General features: G+C 46.1%; 1 protein-coding gene across 2 annotated transcripts in view; it reads left to right on the top strand.

The window, feature by feature from the left end:
- The window catches only part of COL17A1 (collagen type XVII alpha 1 chain), a 94,431-nt gene that overhangs the window by 48,174 nt on the left and 26,666 nt on the right, over nucleotides 1-19,591 (top strand). For both annotated transcript variants that reach the window (XM_039464997.2, XM_039464996.2), the window contains exons 6-15: nucleotides 1,784-1,831; nucleotides 2,740-2,775; nucleotides 3,917-3,964; nucleotides 5,678-5,821; nucleotides 12,314-12,472; nucleotides 13,253-13,324; nucleotides 15,299-15,370; nucleotides 16,137-16,205; nucleotides 17,581-17,742; nucleotides 18,143-18,223. In XM_039464997.2, coding sequence (XP_039320931.1) covers nucleotides 1,784-1,831; nucleotides 2,740-2,775; nucleotides 3,917-3,964; nucleotides 5,678-5,821; nucleotides 12,314-12,472; nucleotides 13,253-13,324; nucleotides 15,299-15,370; nucleotides 16,137-16,205; nucleotides 17,581-17,742; nucleotides 18,143-18,223 — 891 coding nt within the window. The remainder of the gene's footprint in view (nucleotides 1-1,783; nucleotides 1,832-2,739; nucleotides 2,776-3,916; nucleotides 3,965-5,677; nucleotides 5,822-12,313; nucleotides 12,473-13,252; nucleotides 13,325-15,298; nucleotides 15,371-16,136; nucleotides 16,206-17,580; nucleotides 17,743-18,142; nucleotides 18,224-19,591) is intronic.

The following is a 19,591-nucleotide window of genomic DNA, read 5'->3' as shown; positions in this document are numbered from 1 at the left end:
GCGGAGGTTGCGGTGAGCCGAGATCGCGCCATTGCACTCCAGCCTGGGTAACGAGAGCGAAACTCCGTCTCAAAAAAAAAAAAAAAAAAAAAAAAAAAAAAGTAGATGGGGATTATCATTTTCAGCTGAGGAAATCAGGGAACATTCTGTGGAGGAGGTAACATCTGAGCTAGGCCCTCATGATGAGTAAGAGTTTGATATCCAGAGATGGAGAGATGGGGCTGTCCAGGGTTTGGACAAAGACAGCCAGGAGAGCCCAGGGCTTAAGTGGGAAATTCAGTGGTACTCACGGGCAAAAGATTTGAAGGACTCAGATTCAGTGCTAGGATAAGATGTTTAGACTTATTCCATATGCAATGGGAAGCCACAGAGATTTTTCAGCAAAACAATCATATTTGAGGTCCAGGACTAGAACTCTTGAAGCCATGTGTTGGAAAAATTGGTAAGACAGAGACTGAACACAGTGAACAAGTTAAAAGGAAATCCTCATCCTCCTCCAGTCAAACAGAGAAGGGACATTTTGATTGGGACCAGGTTTGTAACAATGGTCCTGAGGAGCTACAGGTGAAAGGTATCTCTGAGGTGGAATTGACAGGTTTGGCAATTGATTAAATGTAAGGAAAAGGTTTTACACACAGGTGGGTGCTTGGTGGTGCCAACAACTGAAACAGGGAATCCAGATGGAGGACTCCACTTGATGAATCAAGTAATTTCATCTGGAAGTATAGCCACTTGCCCAGCTCTCTGGTGAGGGTAGCAAGCTGGACTTGAGTTTAGGGAAGAAACCAAGGCCCAGATACCCAGGTGCAAGCCATTCACAAAGCGATGTTAGAGGAAATCAGAAGAGTAAGGGAATTTGCCAAGGAAGAGAGTATAAAAATTGAAGGAGGCAAATAAAGGTAAAGTGGAGGGAAGAAGGAGAAAGAAGAGCCAGATAACAGAGAGAGAAGGAAGAGTCTTTTAGGGACTTGGGGAGACCAGGAACATGCAACAACGCTGAAGTCAACACAAGAGAGTGCTCAGGGTCAAGAAGGAGTCGTAGACACCTGGGTTCCATTACTAAGGTTCCTGACATACCTGGTGATCTGCAGAAGCAGTTTTAGTGGGAAACGGACAAGCCAGGCAACCAAGGAGTTTAATGGGAAGAAGAGACGGGTGGTGGTGCTGGAGAAGCAGGAGTAAGGCCCAGACGCTCTGGTGAATGATTACAGCCAGCCGGCATCCCGCACCCGCAGCAGACTCCCTCCTGCGGCTGCAGGACCACAGCTGCCGGGCCATGGGGAAGCTCCAAATCCAGGTGAGGTAGATTAAATCATCACAGTGCTTTCTGATGTCAGGCCTGAGCAGGGATTTGTACCTTCATTTTAACTGGGTCCACCTTTGCAACAAGCCTCACAGGGTCAGAGAGGTCGCTGGTGCTGAGGGCAGGTCACTTGCTCAGGGCAGGTCACTTGCTCTACCTAGCACAGGCACAGGGCAAGGCCAGTGGAGGAAGTGAACAAAAACTAAAGAAATGAAAACCTCCTGCTCTCCTTTGTTCATCCTGTGTCCTCTGAAGTAGGTCCTTGACCAGAGTGAAGAGTTGCGACCAGAGCCATGATGTGTCGTCTTTACATCATGAGCCTGGCTCCTTTGAAATGCATGCTGAAGAGCATACCTCATCCCCTCCTGAAGCACTGAGGGCTGTGGAGGTCCAGAAAGAAGTAACAGGCATTACTTCCCCTTTTGGAAGCTTTATGAGCCTAAGAAGCCATTTGTTCTAAGTGTTTTCTCCCCTCTCTAGGGAGCTCCAGTGGCAACTCTTCTCCGGAGTACCCTCGGAAGGAATTTGGTATGTCTTCTCCTTATTTTCTAAAGAACTGGCCAAATGAGGCACTAGGAAAATGCCTGGGGCAGATGAAATGGCAGGAGTAGGAGAATCACGAGCTACATGGATTCTTCTAAGGGAGTTTGACCTCTGCTGACCTATTTTTCCCTTGCTCTTTATCCTGAAGCATATTAAGGGGACCGTCAGCCACATTAACTTGCTGTCATAAGCCTTTGCTCGTGGCACTATAGAAATGGTAAGCTGGCTCAGGCTGGGATGGATAAGACTCTAAGGCCAAACAATAATTGTAGGGATTCTTCTTTCCATGAGATGCACATGGCACCAAGAAGGCAGACCAGTGAGTAGAACACACAGATGCTGGCATCCCAGCACCTTCGCTATTGCTTGCTTTCAAGGGCACTGTATAGCCCCTAGGCTGTGTCTTCACTTGGCCTTAAGCTTTTGATCCATGTTCTTGGAATCTCACTACACATATAAATTGATACTATGATCATTGATTATACAGTGATTATAATTTTACGTATTTGCTCACAGTGGGGAAACCATGACACTCAAATATCAAAGGGAAGACTTGGGAGCTTTTTGATACATTCGATCAGTGTAGTCAGCCAGTCCAAATGGATCATGCTCCTCAACAGATTACCTTAGCTAACTTAACACTCTAAATGTTAGCTCACTTAACATTCGTTTAGCTAATTTAACATCATAAATATACTACGGCATTGCAAAGCATTCTCTGCTGTTGCTAAGCGGCCATCATTGATTAAGCAACTGCTATACAGAAAAGCCCCTATCTGGATTTAAACACAGTATGAAAGTAATCCCTTCCCAAATGTATCTGCCTCCATGTCAAAAGTATTTAGCGTGCCACCTCTTATATATGCCTAAAATTGCATTTCTTTGTTTCTCAGCCTCTTCTTCAACCAGAGGACGGAGTCAAACACGAGGTGAGTGCTGTCACTGGGTTTAGTCCAATTCATTCAACAAGTATATTCTGAGCAGTTAATGTGTGTCCAGCCTTGAGCCAGAGAGTGTAAAGGGTACAGAAGAATAAACAAGGCATGCTTTCTGCCTTCAAGGAGCTTCGAGTATCCTGGGACTCTTCCACTGGCTCTATTAGGAGGGACAGAGTAGCTTTTGACAGTAATCTAACAAGCACATAGAGGCTGGAATCAAAACATATAATAATAATGTGGGGCATCATTTGTTTTGCTGTGGATCATCTGAAGATGCAGATTCCACAACTGCTTTCACTTCTGGTTTTCTGGTTGACTTTAACAAAATATGCTTTAATTGCATTTACACACCAAAAGATGAGCAAAATCTCCCTAACCTTTTTTTTTTTTTTTTTTTTTTTCAAAATTCATCTAGGAGGTAAACAGCTGCACGACAGTTTTGTGATCTCATCATTTAGACAATGATGTAGGAGAGAAAGGTGGTCCTGGGAGAAGTAGCCCTTGCTAAGCTTTGGGCAGTGTGGGGGCAGCACGTTAGGACTGGTGAAGGCAGAATTCTTCACAATGACCCACCTAGACTTCCTGTGGGCCTTATTGTGAATGACTTGGAAGTTAGAAGTATGCCGACCACCCACAGCCTTAGGTTAATCGTTGAAAGATGCCAACTGTCCACCTGAAGCTAACTAAGGATGCTAAGCTACCAACTTCCTGCCCTTCCCATCTCTAAAGGGGCCAAAATGGCAAGTAAACACCCTGGCTTTTCGAATCTCTTGCCAATGCCTGAGACCGTGGAGGCAGAATAGAATCTTGGTTCTGGCAACTGTCAGGTGGATGACGGGGAAAGGACTGACCATTGTTGATCGCACTGGAACCTTCTTGCTTAGCCTGGAATTTTATTAGAACATCTTCAGCTGCCCGGGAGGTGTGCAGTTGGCAGGATGGGGACTTGCTAGAGATGGGGTGGTCTTCCTTTTTAAGCAGCACTTGTCTTGGGCACACCTAGATTTCCTGTTTCCAGAACTCAGAAATCTCAGAGCAGCCTAAAGGGTCATGTGCTTCTAAGAGTTCAGTGTCGGAGACTGTGATCTAAGCTCCTTCGTTCACACCCTTCTCCATCTCTTCCCTTGTACAGAGAGCGAAATTCGAGTTCGACTGCAGAGCGCGTCCCCATCTACCCGATGTAAGTGATCATAGTCTTGCTGAAAAAAAAAAGGGTCCAGAAATTCAGGGCTAATGCTGTGCGTGTGCGTCCACGCATGCATGTGTGTGCATGTAATCATAAAACGTCTTTAAGGGGTTTCTGTGAATTGGACCCTGGGCCAGGTGCTGAGGTTAAGCTGCTGAGTAAACCGTGGTTCCTGCTGCATAATAGTTCACAGACTAATAGGGAGACAGTAAATCAACCAACCATCACAACTCAGTGTGGTGAGGGAGCAGGGAGGAGCAGCTCCACCGTAGCCCAGGGAGATCAGGACAAAGGGGCCTTCCCGGGTTAGGCGTTACCTGAAAGGAAACTGAGGAGTGGGTCAGTTAGGCTTAGAGGGACGAGCCTGCATGAGACATCAATGGGATAGCTGAAGATTAGAGAAGAGTCAGTAGTAGAGTATAAGAGTTTGAAGTTTATCTCAAATGTCAGAGACCCCCCAGTCTCTGTCTATTGAATATGTTAGATACCTGTTGTTCTTGCTAGAGGTATTTGACATTCTGATATGAGCTTAACTTTTAGGAGAGCAGCCAAGTACAAGTAGTAGGGGAAGAAAGAGCAGGGTCAGTGGCTCAGGTCAGAGATGGGGGCTGTCCAGAGAGCTCAGTACCTAGGGTTGTAGAATCTGACTACAGGCCTGACACCTTCTCACCTGAGTCCTTCTAGGCTTAGGGGCAGCGGGGCGAAGAGAGTGGGGGCTAAGAGTTCCTTCCCTTCAGCATACATTGTCTGCAAACCTGTGTCTCTTCTCATGCACTACCCATGCATGATGCCTCCCACCTCTCCTGCTTCCCTGCTTCCTGCATGGGAGGCACAGGGAACTTGCTCCATTTTCCAGCTTGCTACAGATTAAATCAGCCAGACAGACTTGAAATTAAATCACGCACGAACACAGCATAATGTTTAGGAGTTATGGGCCACAAATTCGTTTTGATACCCCAGGCATACAAGGTCAGGGACCCAACATCTGATGCATCCTGCGCAGGGGATGAGACTACTGTTAAAGCATCTGTTTGAAGGGACCTGGTTCTCTAACCACCTGATCCTAGATGATAGTGTCTTCCAGCCACAGAATCATTCCTGCGACGTTTCATGAGGTCCAATTAGGAAATATCTCCCAAGCACCTTGACCTCCTTGTGAGACGCAGAAGATTTATAAGGCTGTTAATATGACAAAGTACCAAGTTGATAGGTGTTATTTATTGGTAAAATGCAAATTTTTTTTTTTTTTTTTTTTTTTTTGAGACGGAGCTTCGCTTTTGTTACCCAGGCTGGAGTGCAATGGCGCGGTCTCGGCTCACTGCAACCTCTGCCTCCTGGGTTCAGGCAATTCTCCTGCCTCAACCTCCTCAGTAGCTGGGATTACAGGCATGTGCCACCATGCCCAGCTAATTTTTTGTATTTTTAGTAGAGACAGGGTTTCACCATGTTGACCAGGATGGTCTCGATCTCTCAACCTCGTGATCCACCCGCCTCGGCCTCCCAAAGTGCTGGGATTACAGGCTTGAGCCACCGCGCCCGGCATAATAAAATGCAAATATTATAAAGCCAAGCAAAAAGTGTGAAGCAATGTGTGAAGCAGATGCCATTCTCCCTAATAGTCAGAATGCCACAAATGTTCCCCCAACTGCACAGGGACTCAGGAAAGAAGCCTGGACTTAACAGAAACATCTTTGGATTCTTTTACAGGGACAGAATTGGATGATGTTAAGCGTTTGCTCAAGGGTAGTCGATCGGCAAGCGTGAGCCCCACCCGGAATTCCTCCAACACACTCCCCATCCCCAAGAAAGGCACTGTGGAGACCAAAATTGTGACAGCGAGCTCCCAGTCAGGTAAGTCTGACAGCCCAGGCTGCAGAGGACTGTGAGAAACAAACTTACACATCCAAACCAGGCTGAAGTGGTGGATTGATAAGAGGCGGGGTTTGAGTTAGGAGTCCTTTCGACCCAAGGGATGACAGGGTAGAGGATATGGCCAGTATGTAATTTCTTTTTTTTTTTTTTTGAGACGGAGTTTCACTCTCGTTACCCAGGCTGGAGTGCAATGGCGCGATCTCGGCTCACCGCAACCTCCGCCTCCCGGGCTCAGGCAATTCTCCTGCCTCAGCCTCCTGAGTAGCTGGGATTACAGGCACGTGCCACCATGCCCAGCTAATTTTTTTTTTGCACTTTTAGTAGAGACGGGGTTTCACCATGTTGACTAGGATGGTCTCGATCTCTCGACCTCGTGATCCACCCGCCTCGGCCTCCCAAAGTGCTGGGATTACAGGCTTGAGCCACCGCGCCTGGCCTGTAATTTCTTAAAAATTGGTCTTTGGTTTCCACAGTAGGAAGGTCAGTAGTCCTACCTAAATATGGTAGTCTATATAAGAATTTGTAAAAGGACAACCCCTAGTCTTTCCTTTGGGCTGTTCTAATCCTAAAGAGTGCTTTTGGGAGATATTAAAGGCATTTAGTTTTTAAGATTAGTTTAGTAATGTGCTTTTTGAGAGTTTGATTTATTCTACTTTTCCAGAGGCAAGGGGATACCAAGGGGCGTGGTAATTCCATTTAATGTGTAAACTTTCCATAATTCCCCTTAGCACCCTGGGGGTAAAGTGGCTACCATTATCTAAATTAATATTTTTTACCAGGCCAAATCTAAGTATAATTTAAGATTATTTTTGGCCAGGCACAGTGGCTCACGCCTATAATCCCAGCATTTTGGGAGGCCAGGGTAGGCAGATTACCTGAGGTCAGGAGTTTAAGACCAGCCTGGCCAACATGGTGAAACCCCGTCTCTACTAAAAATGAAAAAATTAGCCAGGTATGGTGGCAGGTGCCTGTAAATCCAGCTGCTCAGGAGGCTGAGGCAGGAGAATCATTTGAATCTGGGAAGCAGAAATTGTAGTGAGCCAAGATCACCCTACTGCACTCCAGCCTGGGAGACAAGAGTGAGACATGGCCTCAAAAAAAAAATTATTTTTACCACATTCCCAGTGATGGCAGTTGGAAGGGGAAGGCCTCCACCCAGCTGGAGAGGTGCTTTACCATTGCAAGTCGATACCTTAGTCTCCTATTTTGGGCATTTCTGTAAAATCTACTTGAATGCTCTGAAATGGCCTTAACCCAGAAGGTCTTCCTCCAGCAGTCTGTTTTCTAACTACCTTTTTGTTTATTCTCTGGCAGGTTACACAACACAAGCTTAGCAAGGGTATAAATTCCTATACACTTGTTTAGCAAGGGTATAAATCCCTATACACCCATACTTTTTGAGTATTGTATCACACATGGCCGGGAGACCCCAACAACTTCCCTTATGCAGTGTGGACGTTAGTTTTGTCATTATGGGTTTGCGTATCATTTCTCTCCCATCAGGGAGCACCCACCTCCCATCCTCAGTTTGAGTGGCCCCCGTCTTGCCCAGCTCTTCCTCCTCCTTTTTAGAAAATTGGGATTTTGGCCGGGCGCGGTGGCTCAAGCCTGTAATCCCAGCACTTTGGGAGGCCGAGGCGGGTGGATCACAAGGTCAAGAGATCGAGACCATCCTGGTCAACTTGGTGAAACCCCGTGTCTACTAAAAAAATACAAAAAATTAGCTGGACATGGTGGCGCGTGCCTGTAATCCCAGCTACTCAGGAGGCTGAGGCAGGAGAATTGCCTGAACCCAGGAGGCGGAGGTTGCGGTGAGCCGAGATCGCGCCATTGCACTCCAGCCTGGGTAACAAGAGCGAAACTCCGTCTCAAAAAAAAAAAAAAGAAAAAGAAAATTGGGATTTTATCATCACCTTAGGGATATTTGGGATTAGGTTAAACAATCTACCTTCTTCCTCCAGGGAGGCTTGCTTAGCTCCTTTATCCGCAAGCCTGTTCCCTACAGCTTCTATGTGTTTTCTTTCTGGGGGTCATTTACATGAACTATGGCTGTCTCTGTTGGAAGCAAGAGGCTTTTTAGAATTTGTTTGGGCTGGGCGCGGTGGCTCAAGCCTGTAATCCCAGCACTTTGGGAGGCCGAGGCGGGTGGATCACAAGGTCAAGAGATCGAGACCATCCTGGTCAACATGGTGAAACCCGTCTCTACTAAAAATACAAAAAACATTAGCAAGGCATGGTGGCGTGTGCCTGTAATCCCAGCTACTCAGGAGGCTGAGGCAGGAGAATTGCCTGAACCCAGGAGGCGGAGGTTGTGGTGAGCCGAGATCGCGCCATTGCACTCCAGCCTGGGTAACAAGAGTGAAACTCCGTCTCAAAAAAAAAAGAACTTGTTTGGTCAGTTCCCCATGTATTAGTTCTTTTCCCCTGCTGTTTATTAGACCTTGCTCTGTCAAGATCTTTTTAAAGGTATATACTACTTCACAGGCATATTTGGAATTAGTATATACAGTGCCTTTTTGGCCTTCTAGGAGCTTTAGGGCCTGGTTAAGAGCATGTAATTTACAGGTTTGGGCTGACAATTATTGGGTAATCTACCTTTTTCACATAAGGATTGTTTGTTTCTATTAATGATAGCATATCCATTGTGTTTTTTTACCATTTATTACTTGGGATGACCAATTTGCAGTCTCATCCTATCATGTGGTGGGGTGGTTTAACTTCAGTTTGATATTGAGGTCTGGTTTAACTTCAGTTTGATGTTCTATGATATCTAAACAGTTATGGTTTGATGGCTCTTTATTCTCCTCTCCTTTTCTTAAGAAACTGGCTGTATTCAAGCAAATATATGTTGTCAAGACTAAATCATCTTTTTCTAATAATATGGCTTCATATATTAAATTTTGGGAATTAGTTAACCATTTTCCAGCTCTTTTATTTAATAATATTTTCCTGACCTAATATGGGATGCTCACTAACAGGACCCTGCCAAAGATCAGCTTCTGACTCCTCTCTATCAGCAGGGCTGTGGCAGCCACCTGCGCCTTTGCACCCCTTTCTCCCGTCTTCCATAGCTCTCTCTCTTTCTCTGTCTCTCTCTCTTCCTCCTGTGCTCTCCTCCTTTTACATTATCTCTCTCCCCGCCCCCGCCCCCGGTTTCACCTTCTGTGTCTCTCTTTAATCTCTGTCTTTTCCAGTCTTTCTCACTTTTTTCTTTCTCTCTCTCTCTCTCTCTCTCTCTCTCTCTCTCTCTCTCTGTCATCCCATTTCCTCTTTACCTCACACTTTGTCTGGGCACCAGTGCATTCTCCATGTTAAGTAACAGCTTACTTACATTAGTTGTCTCACACTGTCTGCCTTTATCTCGGCTGTTCGCTTTGGCTCTGTGGCTCCTGCTGCCCCTACACCTGTAACTGCACAGCTGGCTCTCCCTTGCCTTCAGGGTCAGCAGCTTAACTCTCTCTCTGGGCACCAGTGTGAGCCGTTCAATGGCTCCCCTCTGTCCGTCTGCAAGATGGACAGCTTTGGCTTTCTCTCTCTCTTTTTCCAATTTCTTTTCTCACTTTTTACAAAAACCTTCTGAGCTTCCCTCAGTAATTCCTTAATTGATTTTTTATTCCATCCATCAATTTTTTCCTTTTTTTTTGCAATTTCTTAGTAATATCAGGCCAGCTTAAATTAACCTTTAAAAGGCCTTGCCCTACTGGGTCCTCTGGATGTAATTCTGAATTTTTTTTTTTTAATCCCTGAGCCTCTGCAGAAACGAGGGAGTCTCTTCTTTTTCCTGTTGGATCTTGAATGCTTTAGAGACATTCTGTGTCCTTGGAGTGGATTCTTTAATCTCTTTAATTATTCATTCCCTTAGGTCGTGCATTTGGGCCAATCTTTGGGGTTATTGTTATTCCATCTGGGATTTGCATTTGGGAATTTCTGCTCAGCTGGCAGGACTCCTTGCCTGAGGATGCTGTCTCTTCCAAATGCTCATGGCTGCCCTTTTAATTATTTTCCTCTCTTCCCCAATAAACAGAATATTTGTGATTGACATCGTCTTAGCCCAAGTACAAAAATTGGGTCCTAAAAGTTGATCTAGCTGCTTTGCTAAACTGAGGGGATTTTCCAAGAGTGGCCTTATTTCCTGTTTAAAATTCCTAACCTCAGTACTTGTTAGAAGCATACTCACAAATCCAACTCCTCCCTGTCCCAGAGGGACTTCTTTAAAAGGGTACATATTAGAAATCTACTGTTTAGAAAGAATAGGGAAATTCTCAATGTCCTTACATTGTTCTAACTCTTTCCTCAAGTTTGGATAAGGATTTTAGGGAGCATTGGGTTTAGCTTCTCTATGACCCCCAGATTCCTCCCCCCTCAGCCTTCTTCTTGCACCCGATCTTCCTCTCCTCTGCTTTGTGAGATGTAAGGTGGGGGCAAGCGTGTTAGGGGATCCCGGGGCTTTTTATTGAGCAAGGGCTTTTTTACTATGCTCCTTTTTTTTCTTCTTTCAGTGGGAGCATGGGGGTTAATTTACTAATTTAACGAAGAGCATAACCCATCTCGTCTTGTGAGGATGGGGTTTTATCATTCACATAGAGAATTAAAGCTTGGCACACCCAATCCTCAGATGAGCCAAAGGTAGGCCAAAAAACCAAAGGCTGACGAATGGGCTCTTTGGGCCAGATAAAACAGTAATACTTTTTCCTTGTTCCTGGTTCAAGGGTTATCCCTTAAAAACCTGCAGCATTTTATCTAACGGACTCTTTGGGAGAATGTTAGAAGGGGTCTTTTTAGTTCCCTCTTGTGTTGGGTAGGGGCTTTAGGTGATTGTTTTAGGGTTGTCTTGCTGCATTTTGTTGCAGCCCATAATGCACTGCAATCCTAGTTGGCTTAGGGTTCTTCAAGTATTTGACTTATGACCTAAGTAGCTGGGCAAACTGATAAGAACAGACAAAATGAGCTATTTTGCAGTCTAGTAAACTTATCTTAGACTAAACTTCTTTGGTTTGAGTGGGGGAAATTAGGAGCAGGGGACACGAGCAGGGAAGGGAGAGGCTGGGAAGTAGGCGTTAGCGATCCAAGCAAGGGCCTAGTATATGCTGTTTCTTCTGTAGTTTGCTGACCTAAGCTAATTTAAGGCACTTTTTCTTGGAAATGGACCACTGTATACATTATTTCTTTCAGGAGGGAAGGGAACAAGGTGGCAGATCTATCCTGACTTGGGGATTCAACCACGCTTTAGCAGGCCTTTCAGGCTTTGCCAGAGACCTTGCAAAGCGCTGAGCATCTGCTCTTCAAGCATTGAAAAATGTGGGCTGTACCTATCCTACCCCTCACTGGTCACCCATTCCACATACTTGCTGTAGCCCAGCCCTAAATCCTAGAGATTCTTTCCCAGGAGAGTATGTTGGCCAGGTTCCCCAAATGAAGAATATTGGGGAAATTTGTGGAGTTTTCATTCATTTATTCAATGACTATTTATTAAATGTCTCCTCTATGCCAAGCACCAGGCACTGAGGAAAAGCAATGGATGAGAGAGACACAGTCACTGCCCTTGTGGACAGTGGGTCTCTGAAGGAAGTCAGAAAACCAACATGTCCCAGTTGAGTAGGACCAGTATTGATCAGTTGTTCCATATTATGCGGTCCCCAAGTGCAAGATAGGTTCCATGGCAGGCAGAAATATAAATTAGCAGAGCCATGGAAGGAGATGAGGGAAAGAGCCAGATCTGCTATGATAGGAAACTTCCCTCCCATTCACTGCTAGAGAAAAGCCTAGAGATTGTGATCTTTCTTGTTTTTCACCCTAAAACCAAAACCTCAGGGCACATTCTGATCTGCATGGCTGGCTCCCTCTCACAGGCAAATTAGCAGAACTGGCCCCAAATATGAGAAAGCATGAAAATCTCCTCTTGGGGGCACAGTGTTCCTTCTGTCTGGCTGGTACATAGGAATGTTTAAGGAGGGTGGAACCAGAGAAGGCTGCCATGCATGCAGTGTGGCCCAAGACCAAGGGTTCCCCTGCCCAGGCATGCACCTTGCGATGGCCATGGTGCCTGGAATTCTACCGAAAGAGGTTCACTTTGGGGTTTTATTTATTGCTCCTGAGAGAACCGTTCCCTCTGTGTCTTTGAAGATGGAGGAGTTGGCAACAGGTGGAGAGGAAGACCGTTGGTGGGACAGCCCACCAGGAGATGGGGAGCCAGGTTTAGAAGGAGAAATGGGTGGACCCCACAGCAAAATCTGGTGACCTCAAATTTCATTAGGAGCCAGCAAAAATTTCTAATCCAAGAGACAACGTCTTCAACAGCTCTGAGATTTCAGATGGAAACTACCTCAGGTTCCTGGACTGAGAAAGTTCCTGAAATGTGGGACCTTCAATGCCCAAACCAGGAAAATCCCAGCAAAATGAGACGACCAGGTTCCCCAGCAGTGAGTGTTGACTTGTCTCTCACCTGGGGTGTGTGCACCTGTCTGTTTTCAGTGTCAGGCACCTACGATGCGACGATCCTGGATGCCAACCTTCCCTCCCACGTGTGGTCCTCCACCTTGCCCGCAGGGTCCTCCATGGGGACCTATCACAACAACATGACAACACAGAGCTCGTCCCTCCTCAACACCAATGCCTACTCTGCAGGATCAGGTACGTGGTGGGCAGCCCACACCCTCCCTCACCCCTGAACTCGGCATGTTTTATCCTGGAGCTGAGTGACCCCCGGAATGTTTGCCATTCTCAGGGCCTCCTGGAGAGGCTTTCTGGGGCCAAACATCCCAAGAGATTGCCCCTGGAACTTCAGTTCAATTCAATCTAGAAGGTATAGGCCAGGTGCAGTGGCTCATGCCTGTGATCCCAGCACTTTGGGAGGCTGAGGCGGGTAGATCACGAGGTCAGGAGTTCAAGACCAGCCTGGCCAAGATAGTGAAACCCTGTCTCTACTAAAAAAAAAATACTAACAAACAAAAAAAACCCTAGAAGATGTTTCTTCCAGTGTGTCCCCTTTAGAATATATAGCACAATGTATCAGAAAAAAATGGAAAGAACACTGAAAATGGATGTAGGAGACCTAGTTTCATTTCATATGAATTGATTGTGGGATCTCAAATAAGTCATTTGACTTCTCTGAGCTTCCAGGACCATCTCTGTAAAATGGGGTCACTCGCAAGAGAGCCTTTGGCTGGACCCACCGTCCACTCCAGGTCTGAGTGACCTGAGATCACCTACTGGCTGTGACTCAAGGTGCTGTGCAGGCTAGTGTTTGATTCTGTGCTGCAAGGCACGAGTCTGTTTTTCCTAAAAACAAACATTTACCAAAATATAAAAACCCAATCCTGACATTTCTTCTGGTGCTTTCATGATACTCGAATCTCTGTCCCTTTCTGGACCAGATGTCCCTCTCATCAGCCTTCCTCCTTGCCCCTGCAGTCTTTGGAGTTCCAAATAACATGGCATCCTGTTCACCCACTTTGCACCCCGGACTCAGCACATCCTCCTCAGGTCAGTGTCACCATCAGATGTCTTTTCTAGGCTATTTGCATAAAAATGTTAGAATGCTTTGCCCAAGAGCATGAAGGACTTTCCTCCAGAGGACTTTCCCCTCTCAGGCGAGGGGACATGAGCCCACACAGACATGCGTCTTCCAAGGTGGCGCCTTTATTTTCTGGAAGAGTTGAAGGAATGGAAAGGGAGGGTCTAACTGAACCATAGTGTAGGACATTTTCAGGGTAAAGGCATTGTTAATTTAGAAGGATTTTACTTCAGATCTTTTCAAGAAAAGTAGCAGTTCATTGAGTAACTACTTTCAGATCTTTCTATAAATACAGCACATAGTCTGTTGGAGTAACTACATTGGGGTAAATAATGTTACTGCTTAGCTTCCAATGCAAACATGCAACAATTTAAAAGAAATATTTATTTGCGGGCCGGGCACGGTGGCTCAAGCCTGTAATCCCAGCACTTTGGGAGGCCGAGGCGGGTGGATCACAAGGTCGAGAGATCGAGACCATCCTGGTCAACATGGTGAAACCCCGTCTCTACTAAAAATACAAAAAATTAGCTGGGCATGGTGGCACGTGCCTGTAATCCCAGCTACTCAGGAGGCTGAGGCAGGAGAATTGCTTGAACCCAGGAGGCGGAGGTTGCGGTGAGCCGAGATAGCGCCATTGCACTCCAGCCTGGGTAACAAGAGCGAAACTCCATCTCAAAAAAAAAAAAAAAAAAAAAGAAATATTTATTTGCTATGTTTTCACATACATCTGAAGAGCCTATATGTAAATGTTACCAGCCTACATCTTTTCTTTTTAAAGGCGTCTGCCTTCTCCCTGTGATATTGTGACAAATATCGTGATGTGGGCCTTGCTTGTTTGCTTGACTGATAATAGTTGCAAGTACAATTTTGCATTCAGATCTTCAGCACCTTCCTCCGATTGATTAGAGGCCCACCAAATCCAGAAGACATTGACTACATGTTTTATTTTTTCTGCCTTTGCTATTTTGCTCTGCAAAGTCCTGATAAAACCAGGTCCCACGGCTGATGTCAAATCCTTGATCTTGTGCCCCAAATACTAGATAGGCTGGAACAGCAGAAGCTGCTGGCCAGGAGGAATAAGCTTCTGTACACTGTTGAAAACAAACAAGCAATCAAATAAACAAGGAGCCTTGGAACTCATAGTTGAGGTGGGGGAGTTTTATGTGTTTGTGTCAGGAGAAGGAAGGGCTAACGGGAATACTAGGAGTTTGCCAAGTTAGTACCTCTCAGCACCCAAGGTGTCTGTGTCCACATCCCACATTTACAGTTCCCCCACTGTGCACCAAGGTACCCCAGGGTGTCAGGGGAAACAGGGAACCCCTACGATGTTTTTAAATTTTGAGAGATCTGTCAGCAACATCTGTCAGACCCTGTGTGAACAACTGCTTTTAAGTTGCATGTACCTAACTATGTGATAAGTGGAATTATTCATAATTTTTGGCCTGGGGTAGGTAGGTAGGGGCATTAACCAAATTACTGTGTCACAAAGAGATGGAAACTGAGGAAGTTTGAGAATCTCTGTCGTCAGTAAAAACATTGATCATAAAAGTGGTTTAGGGACTGGGTGTGGTGGCTCAAGCCTGTAATCCCAGCACTTTGGGAGGCCGAGGCGGGTGGATCACAAGGTCCAGAGATCGAGACCATCCTGGCCAACATGGTGAAACCCCGTCTCTACTAAAAATACAAAAAATTAGCTGGGCATGGTGGCGTCTGCCTGTAATCCCAGCTACTCAGGAGGCTGAGGCAGGAGAATTGCCTGAGCCCAGGAGGCGGAGGTTGCGGTGAGCCGAGATCGCGCCATTGCACTCCAGCCTGGGTAACAAGAGCGAAACTCCGTCTCAAAAAAAAAAAAAAAAGTGGTTTAGGGACTCTGGGAGGCCATCTTTAGCCAGGGCTCATCCCCTTTGCACCGTGTACTCAGCTGCCCTCCGTTGCTTTCACAGTATTTGGCATGCAGAACAATCTGGCCCCCAGCTCAACTACGCTGTCCCATGGAACCACCACTACTTCCACAGGTCAGTAGGCTAGGGTTGGAGCTTAGGGGCTGGGACGTGACACCTCTTTGCAGCTACAACTCACTGAATTAAAAGACCCAAAATGTCCCTGAAAATCAGTCGACCTTTCCCACCAAAGAAACAGCACCCCTTACCTGGAGAGGTCAATCTTGATCATGAGCTGGCTCAGACATGAGTCAAGCACACAGGGAAGGCTGTCCCGTCAACAGCATCACCTTGTGAGGTATCACTTGTATGTTCCTGTGTCTCTCACAGCCAAACTGGTCAGGTTGGTGGTCTTACCAGCTCACTGCTATCCTTGACAGCCACTGTCACTGCAAATCAGTCATCTGGTGGATTTTATGGTGCACCCCTTACAGGTTGCTGCTGCTGCGCAAATCTGGGGGTGGGTGGGGACACGAAAGCTAGGTCATCCTTTGCCCCCAACTTACCTGCTACTTAATTGGAGGAGAAAGTCTAACACACGTGAGACAATGAGAGGCTCTATAAGACAATGGGAATAAGTGATAGGCTGTAGGAGTTCAGGAGGGAAGGAGATGCATGAGGTCTAGGAGAACTTCCTGGAGGTGGCTAGAAGGACGAAGAGGATTATACCCAAGAACGTTCCATCTAAACCCTCATTGCTCTCCCATGGCTGGAGAGAGCTGATTCATCATCTGCTTCTCACTGGAGGGGGTCGGGGGCATCTCTCTGCCAGAGCTGACCAGGCTTCTCCTGAGTCACCTGGAACCACCCTCCCGTGCTGACCCAGTTTCCTTTCTTGCAGCATATGGGATGAAGAAAAACATGCCCCAGAGCCCTGCAGCTGTGAACACTGGCATTTCCACCTCTGCTGGTGAGTGCTGCTCCCAGCTGCCAGGAGTCAGGCTGGTGCACAGAGAGGATTACTCTGCAGTACACATGGTATACTGGAAAGGGAAACAGGACCCACGATTGGTCTTAGACCTACAAATGCAACTTGCCCCAAGGGCCTCTTGGATATTTCTGTGAGCAAATAAAGGTGAACGTCCTATCTGAAGGAGACAGGAAGCTCCACCCTCCATATCTGCCTTGGGCCAGCCACTTGCACATTAGCCACTGACCTTTTCTGGAAGCCGTTGGCCTTAACCTGTTATGTGCAGTCCATAGAGCCCTCAGAAGCTGCTGGCACCTTCCCTACTTGATATAGAATCTATATCAACTTTGTCCACATAATTCAGCTTCCGTCGTTCTAATCCTGGAATGTGTTGTCTTCCATTCGACAATTCATTTATTGGAAAGCCTTTACTGAGCACGTTCTTTGTGTCAGATGGACACTGTTCTAGGTGCTGACAGTACAGCAGTAAACATGACAGGACAGATTCCTGCCTTCTCTAAGCTGACATTAGTGGTGGAGGCAGATGACAAATACACAAAGTGTGCAAGACAATTACAGAAAAGGACCCAGATTTTTAAGGACAGCAGTAAGTGATGTGGTAGAGACAGGAGTGTATGTATGAGGGTGAAGTGCTTTAGATGGGGTGGTCAGGAAAAGTCTCCCCAAGAAAGCAACACTTAAGACCTGGAGAATAAAAATGAACCCAAGTTAGTTAAGAAAGGACTTACCTGGGCCGGACGCGGTGGCTCACGCCTGTAATCCCAGCACTTTGGGAGGCCGAGGCGGGTGGATCACGAGGTCAAGAGATCAAGACCATCCTGGTCAACACGGTGAAACCCTGTCTCTACTAAAAATACAAAAATTAGCTGGGCATGGTGACACATGCCTGAAATCCCAGCTACTCAGGAGGCTGAGGCAGGAGAATTGCCTGAACTCAGGAGGCGGAGGTTGCAGTGAGCTGAGATCGTGCCATTGCACTCCAGCCTGGGTAACAAGAGCGAAACTCCGTCTCAAAAAAAAAAAAAATGAAAGGACTTACCTGACTAGGGAGACTTTTACACATTCAATAAAGATCCTATAATCTCCAGGAGGGGAGGCAGCCCCATAAGCCAGCCATCCAGAGTTTCTTTTATATTGATCCAAACTCTTGGTGGCCAGGCCCAGCCAGGCATAGAGGGTGTCCTTGGCCCTCAAGATGCTTCATAGTAACCACTGTCAGCAGGAACAGGAGACGCTCATACACATCTGCTAATTTAACCATCCCACCCCACTTCTTTTTCTTCTCCTTCCTCTCGTGTTTTCTCCCCTGTCTCGGCACATGTCCTTCCTTCTCTCCCATTTTCTTCCTCCCTAGCCTGTACCACAAGCATGCAGAGTGATGACCTTTTGCACAAGGACTGCAGGTTCCTGATCCTAGAGAAAGACAACACACCTGCCAAGAAGGAGACGGAGCTGCTGATCATGACCAAGGACAGTGGGAAGGTCTTTACGGCCTCACCAGCCAGCATCACTACAAGTGCGTCAGAGCCTGTGTGACTCGGGTTTCAGAAGAAAGGCAAATAGTGTAGGAGACCAAATGTCCTAGCAAGGTGATTTGAGACCCTGTGAGTCGGGAAACCACAGCCATCCCATTCTAATGAAAAGCACCTGTCTGAATAGCATGTTCCAGGTCTTCTTTGAATGCAGATGAGCTGAGAAAATTCAGGCAAAGAGCTCTCAGAGAGGCATTTGGGTGTCAGCAAGTCTAACCACAAACACTGATCAGGGAAGATGAACCCCGGAAAAGAGGGGCTCTTTTTATCAGGCTAACCGTAACCTTCCTAAGCAGGGTAGTGGGCAGGGGCAGGGTGGAACATGGGACAGAATTCAGAGGTTGATAAGAAAATATGCCAGGTTATAATGGGTTCTGTGCACAGCTTCTTTTTCAGAAGACACCCTAAAAAAAGAAAAGCAAGCTGCCTACAATGCTGACTCAGGCCTAAAAGCTGAAGCTAATGGTAAGAACAAATATGATTGTTGTCCACCTTGACTTCAGCCAGGCCACATTTCATTTACTTGTCTTTGAAGACCTTGCTAATCAAAGTGTGGTACATGGGCCTGTAGCATCGGTCACACCTGGGAGCATGTTAGAAAAGCAGGATCTCAGCTTTAGCTCAGATCTGCTGAGTCAGAAGCTGCATTTTAACACGCTTCCTAGGTGATTCACATGTGCACACTATTGAAGCAAAAGCCTGCCTCTGCCATGTCTGCAATGGTGTTTACTCATCTCTATCATCTTCAGAACTAAGAGAAAAATGCTTTTCAAAGCACTTGTTAGCTTTATTTTTTTTTTCTTCCCAAATATCTGCATTCTTTGTCCGATAACCACATTTCTTCACAACGCCCGGTAGGACTCTCTCCAAATCCCTGATTTCAGGGATGTCAGTAAAGGAAGGAAAATGTTAAGTCATAGAACATTTTTAAATAGATGCAAATTAAATAAGTTATCACTTTAACAAGGTGAGAGATTGGAACCTGACTCTAAGTCTTTAAAGTTAGCAGTTCCTGACATTTTAGGGTAGGTCTAGAGCTGTGGAATCAAAAGATCCTTTTCAGAATCTGATGAAAGGTAAGAACAAATTGGCCAGTAAATTCCACATATGCCTACAAACATTTAGCTTTCTTCCTTTTTCTTTGTTTATTATTATTATTTTTTGAGACAGAGTCTTGTTCTGTTGCCCAGGCTGGAGTGCAGTGGCACAGTCTCGGCTCACTGCAACCTCTGCCACCCGGGTTCAAATGGTTCTCCTGCCTCAGTCTCCCAAGTAGCTGGGACTACAGATGCATACTACCACATCTGGCTAACTTTTTTATATTTTTAGTAGAGATGGGATTTCACTATGTTGGTCAGGTTGGTCTCAAACTCCTGACCTCGTGATCCGCCTGCCTCAGCCTCCCAAAGTGCTGGGATTACAGGCGTGAGCCAACGTGCCCGGCCTAACCACTAAACTTTCAAATGGCATCACGGACTCAGGAGCAATCCTCCTCCAAGCTTGGCCTTCTCATTCCCAATTCCTTCCACCCCAGGTCAGGAACTTGGTGTTCCGAGTCCCTTAACTAAGAAATCAGAGTCATTTCTCACAACCACACTTACTGTTTGAATCAAAATGGCACCTGTAACCTGGTCTTCCAAAAACGTTTTGAGATGTAAAGGTTTAAGGTCATAAGAGAATTAAAACATGTTGCTTTCTTCCACCATTAATTGTTTGCCAAGCCATGTCTTCATGGATGCAATTATTGCAAATATCAGATTAGTGAGGACTGAGCTGCTGGATGTTACTGCATGTCATTGTTCTGCAAAGTGTCTGGGGGTCTTCTTTACTTAA

Source organism: Saimiri boliviensis, chromosome 12 (assembly GCF_048565385.1).
Source record: "Saimiri boliviensis isolate mSaiBol1 chromosome 12, mSaiBol1.pri, whole genome shotgun sequence".
NCBI classification, from domain to species: domain Eukaryota; kingdom Metazoa; phylum Chordata; class Mammalia; order Primates; family Cebidae; genus Saimiri; species Saimiri boliviensis.
This window is presented reverse-complemented; position numbering and strand designations above follow the sequence as displayed.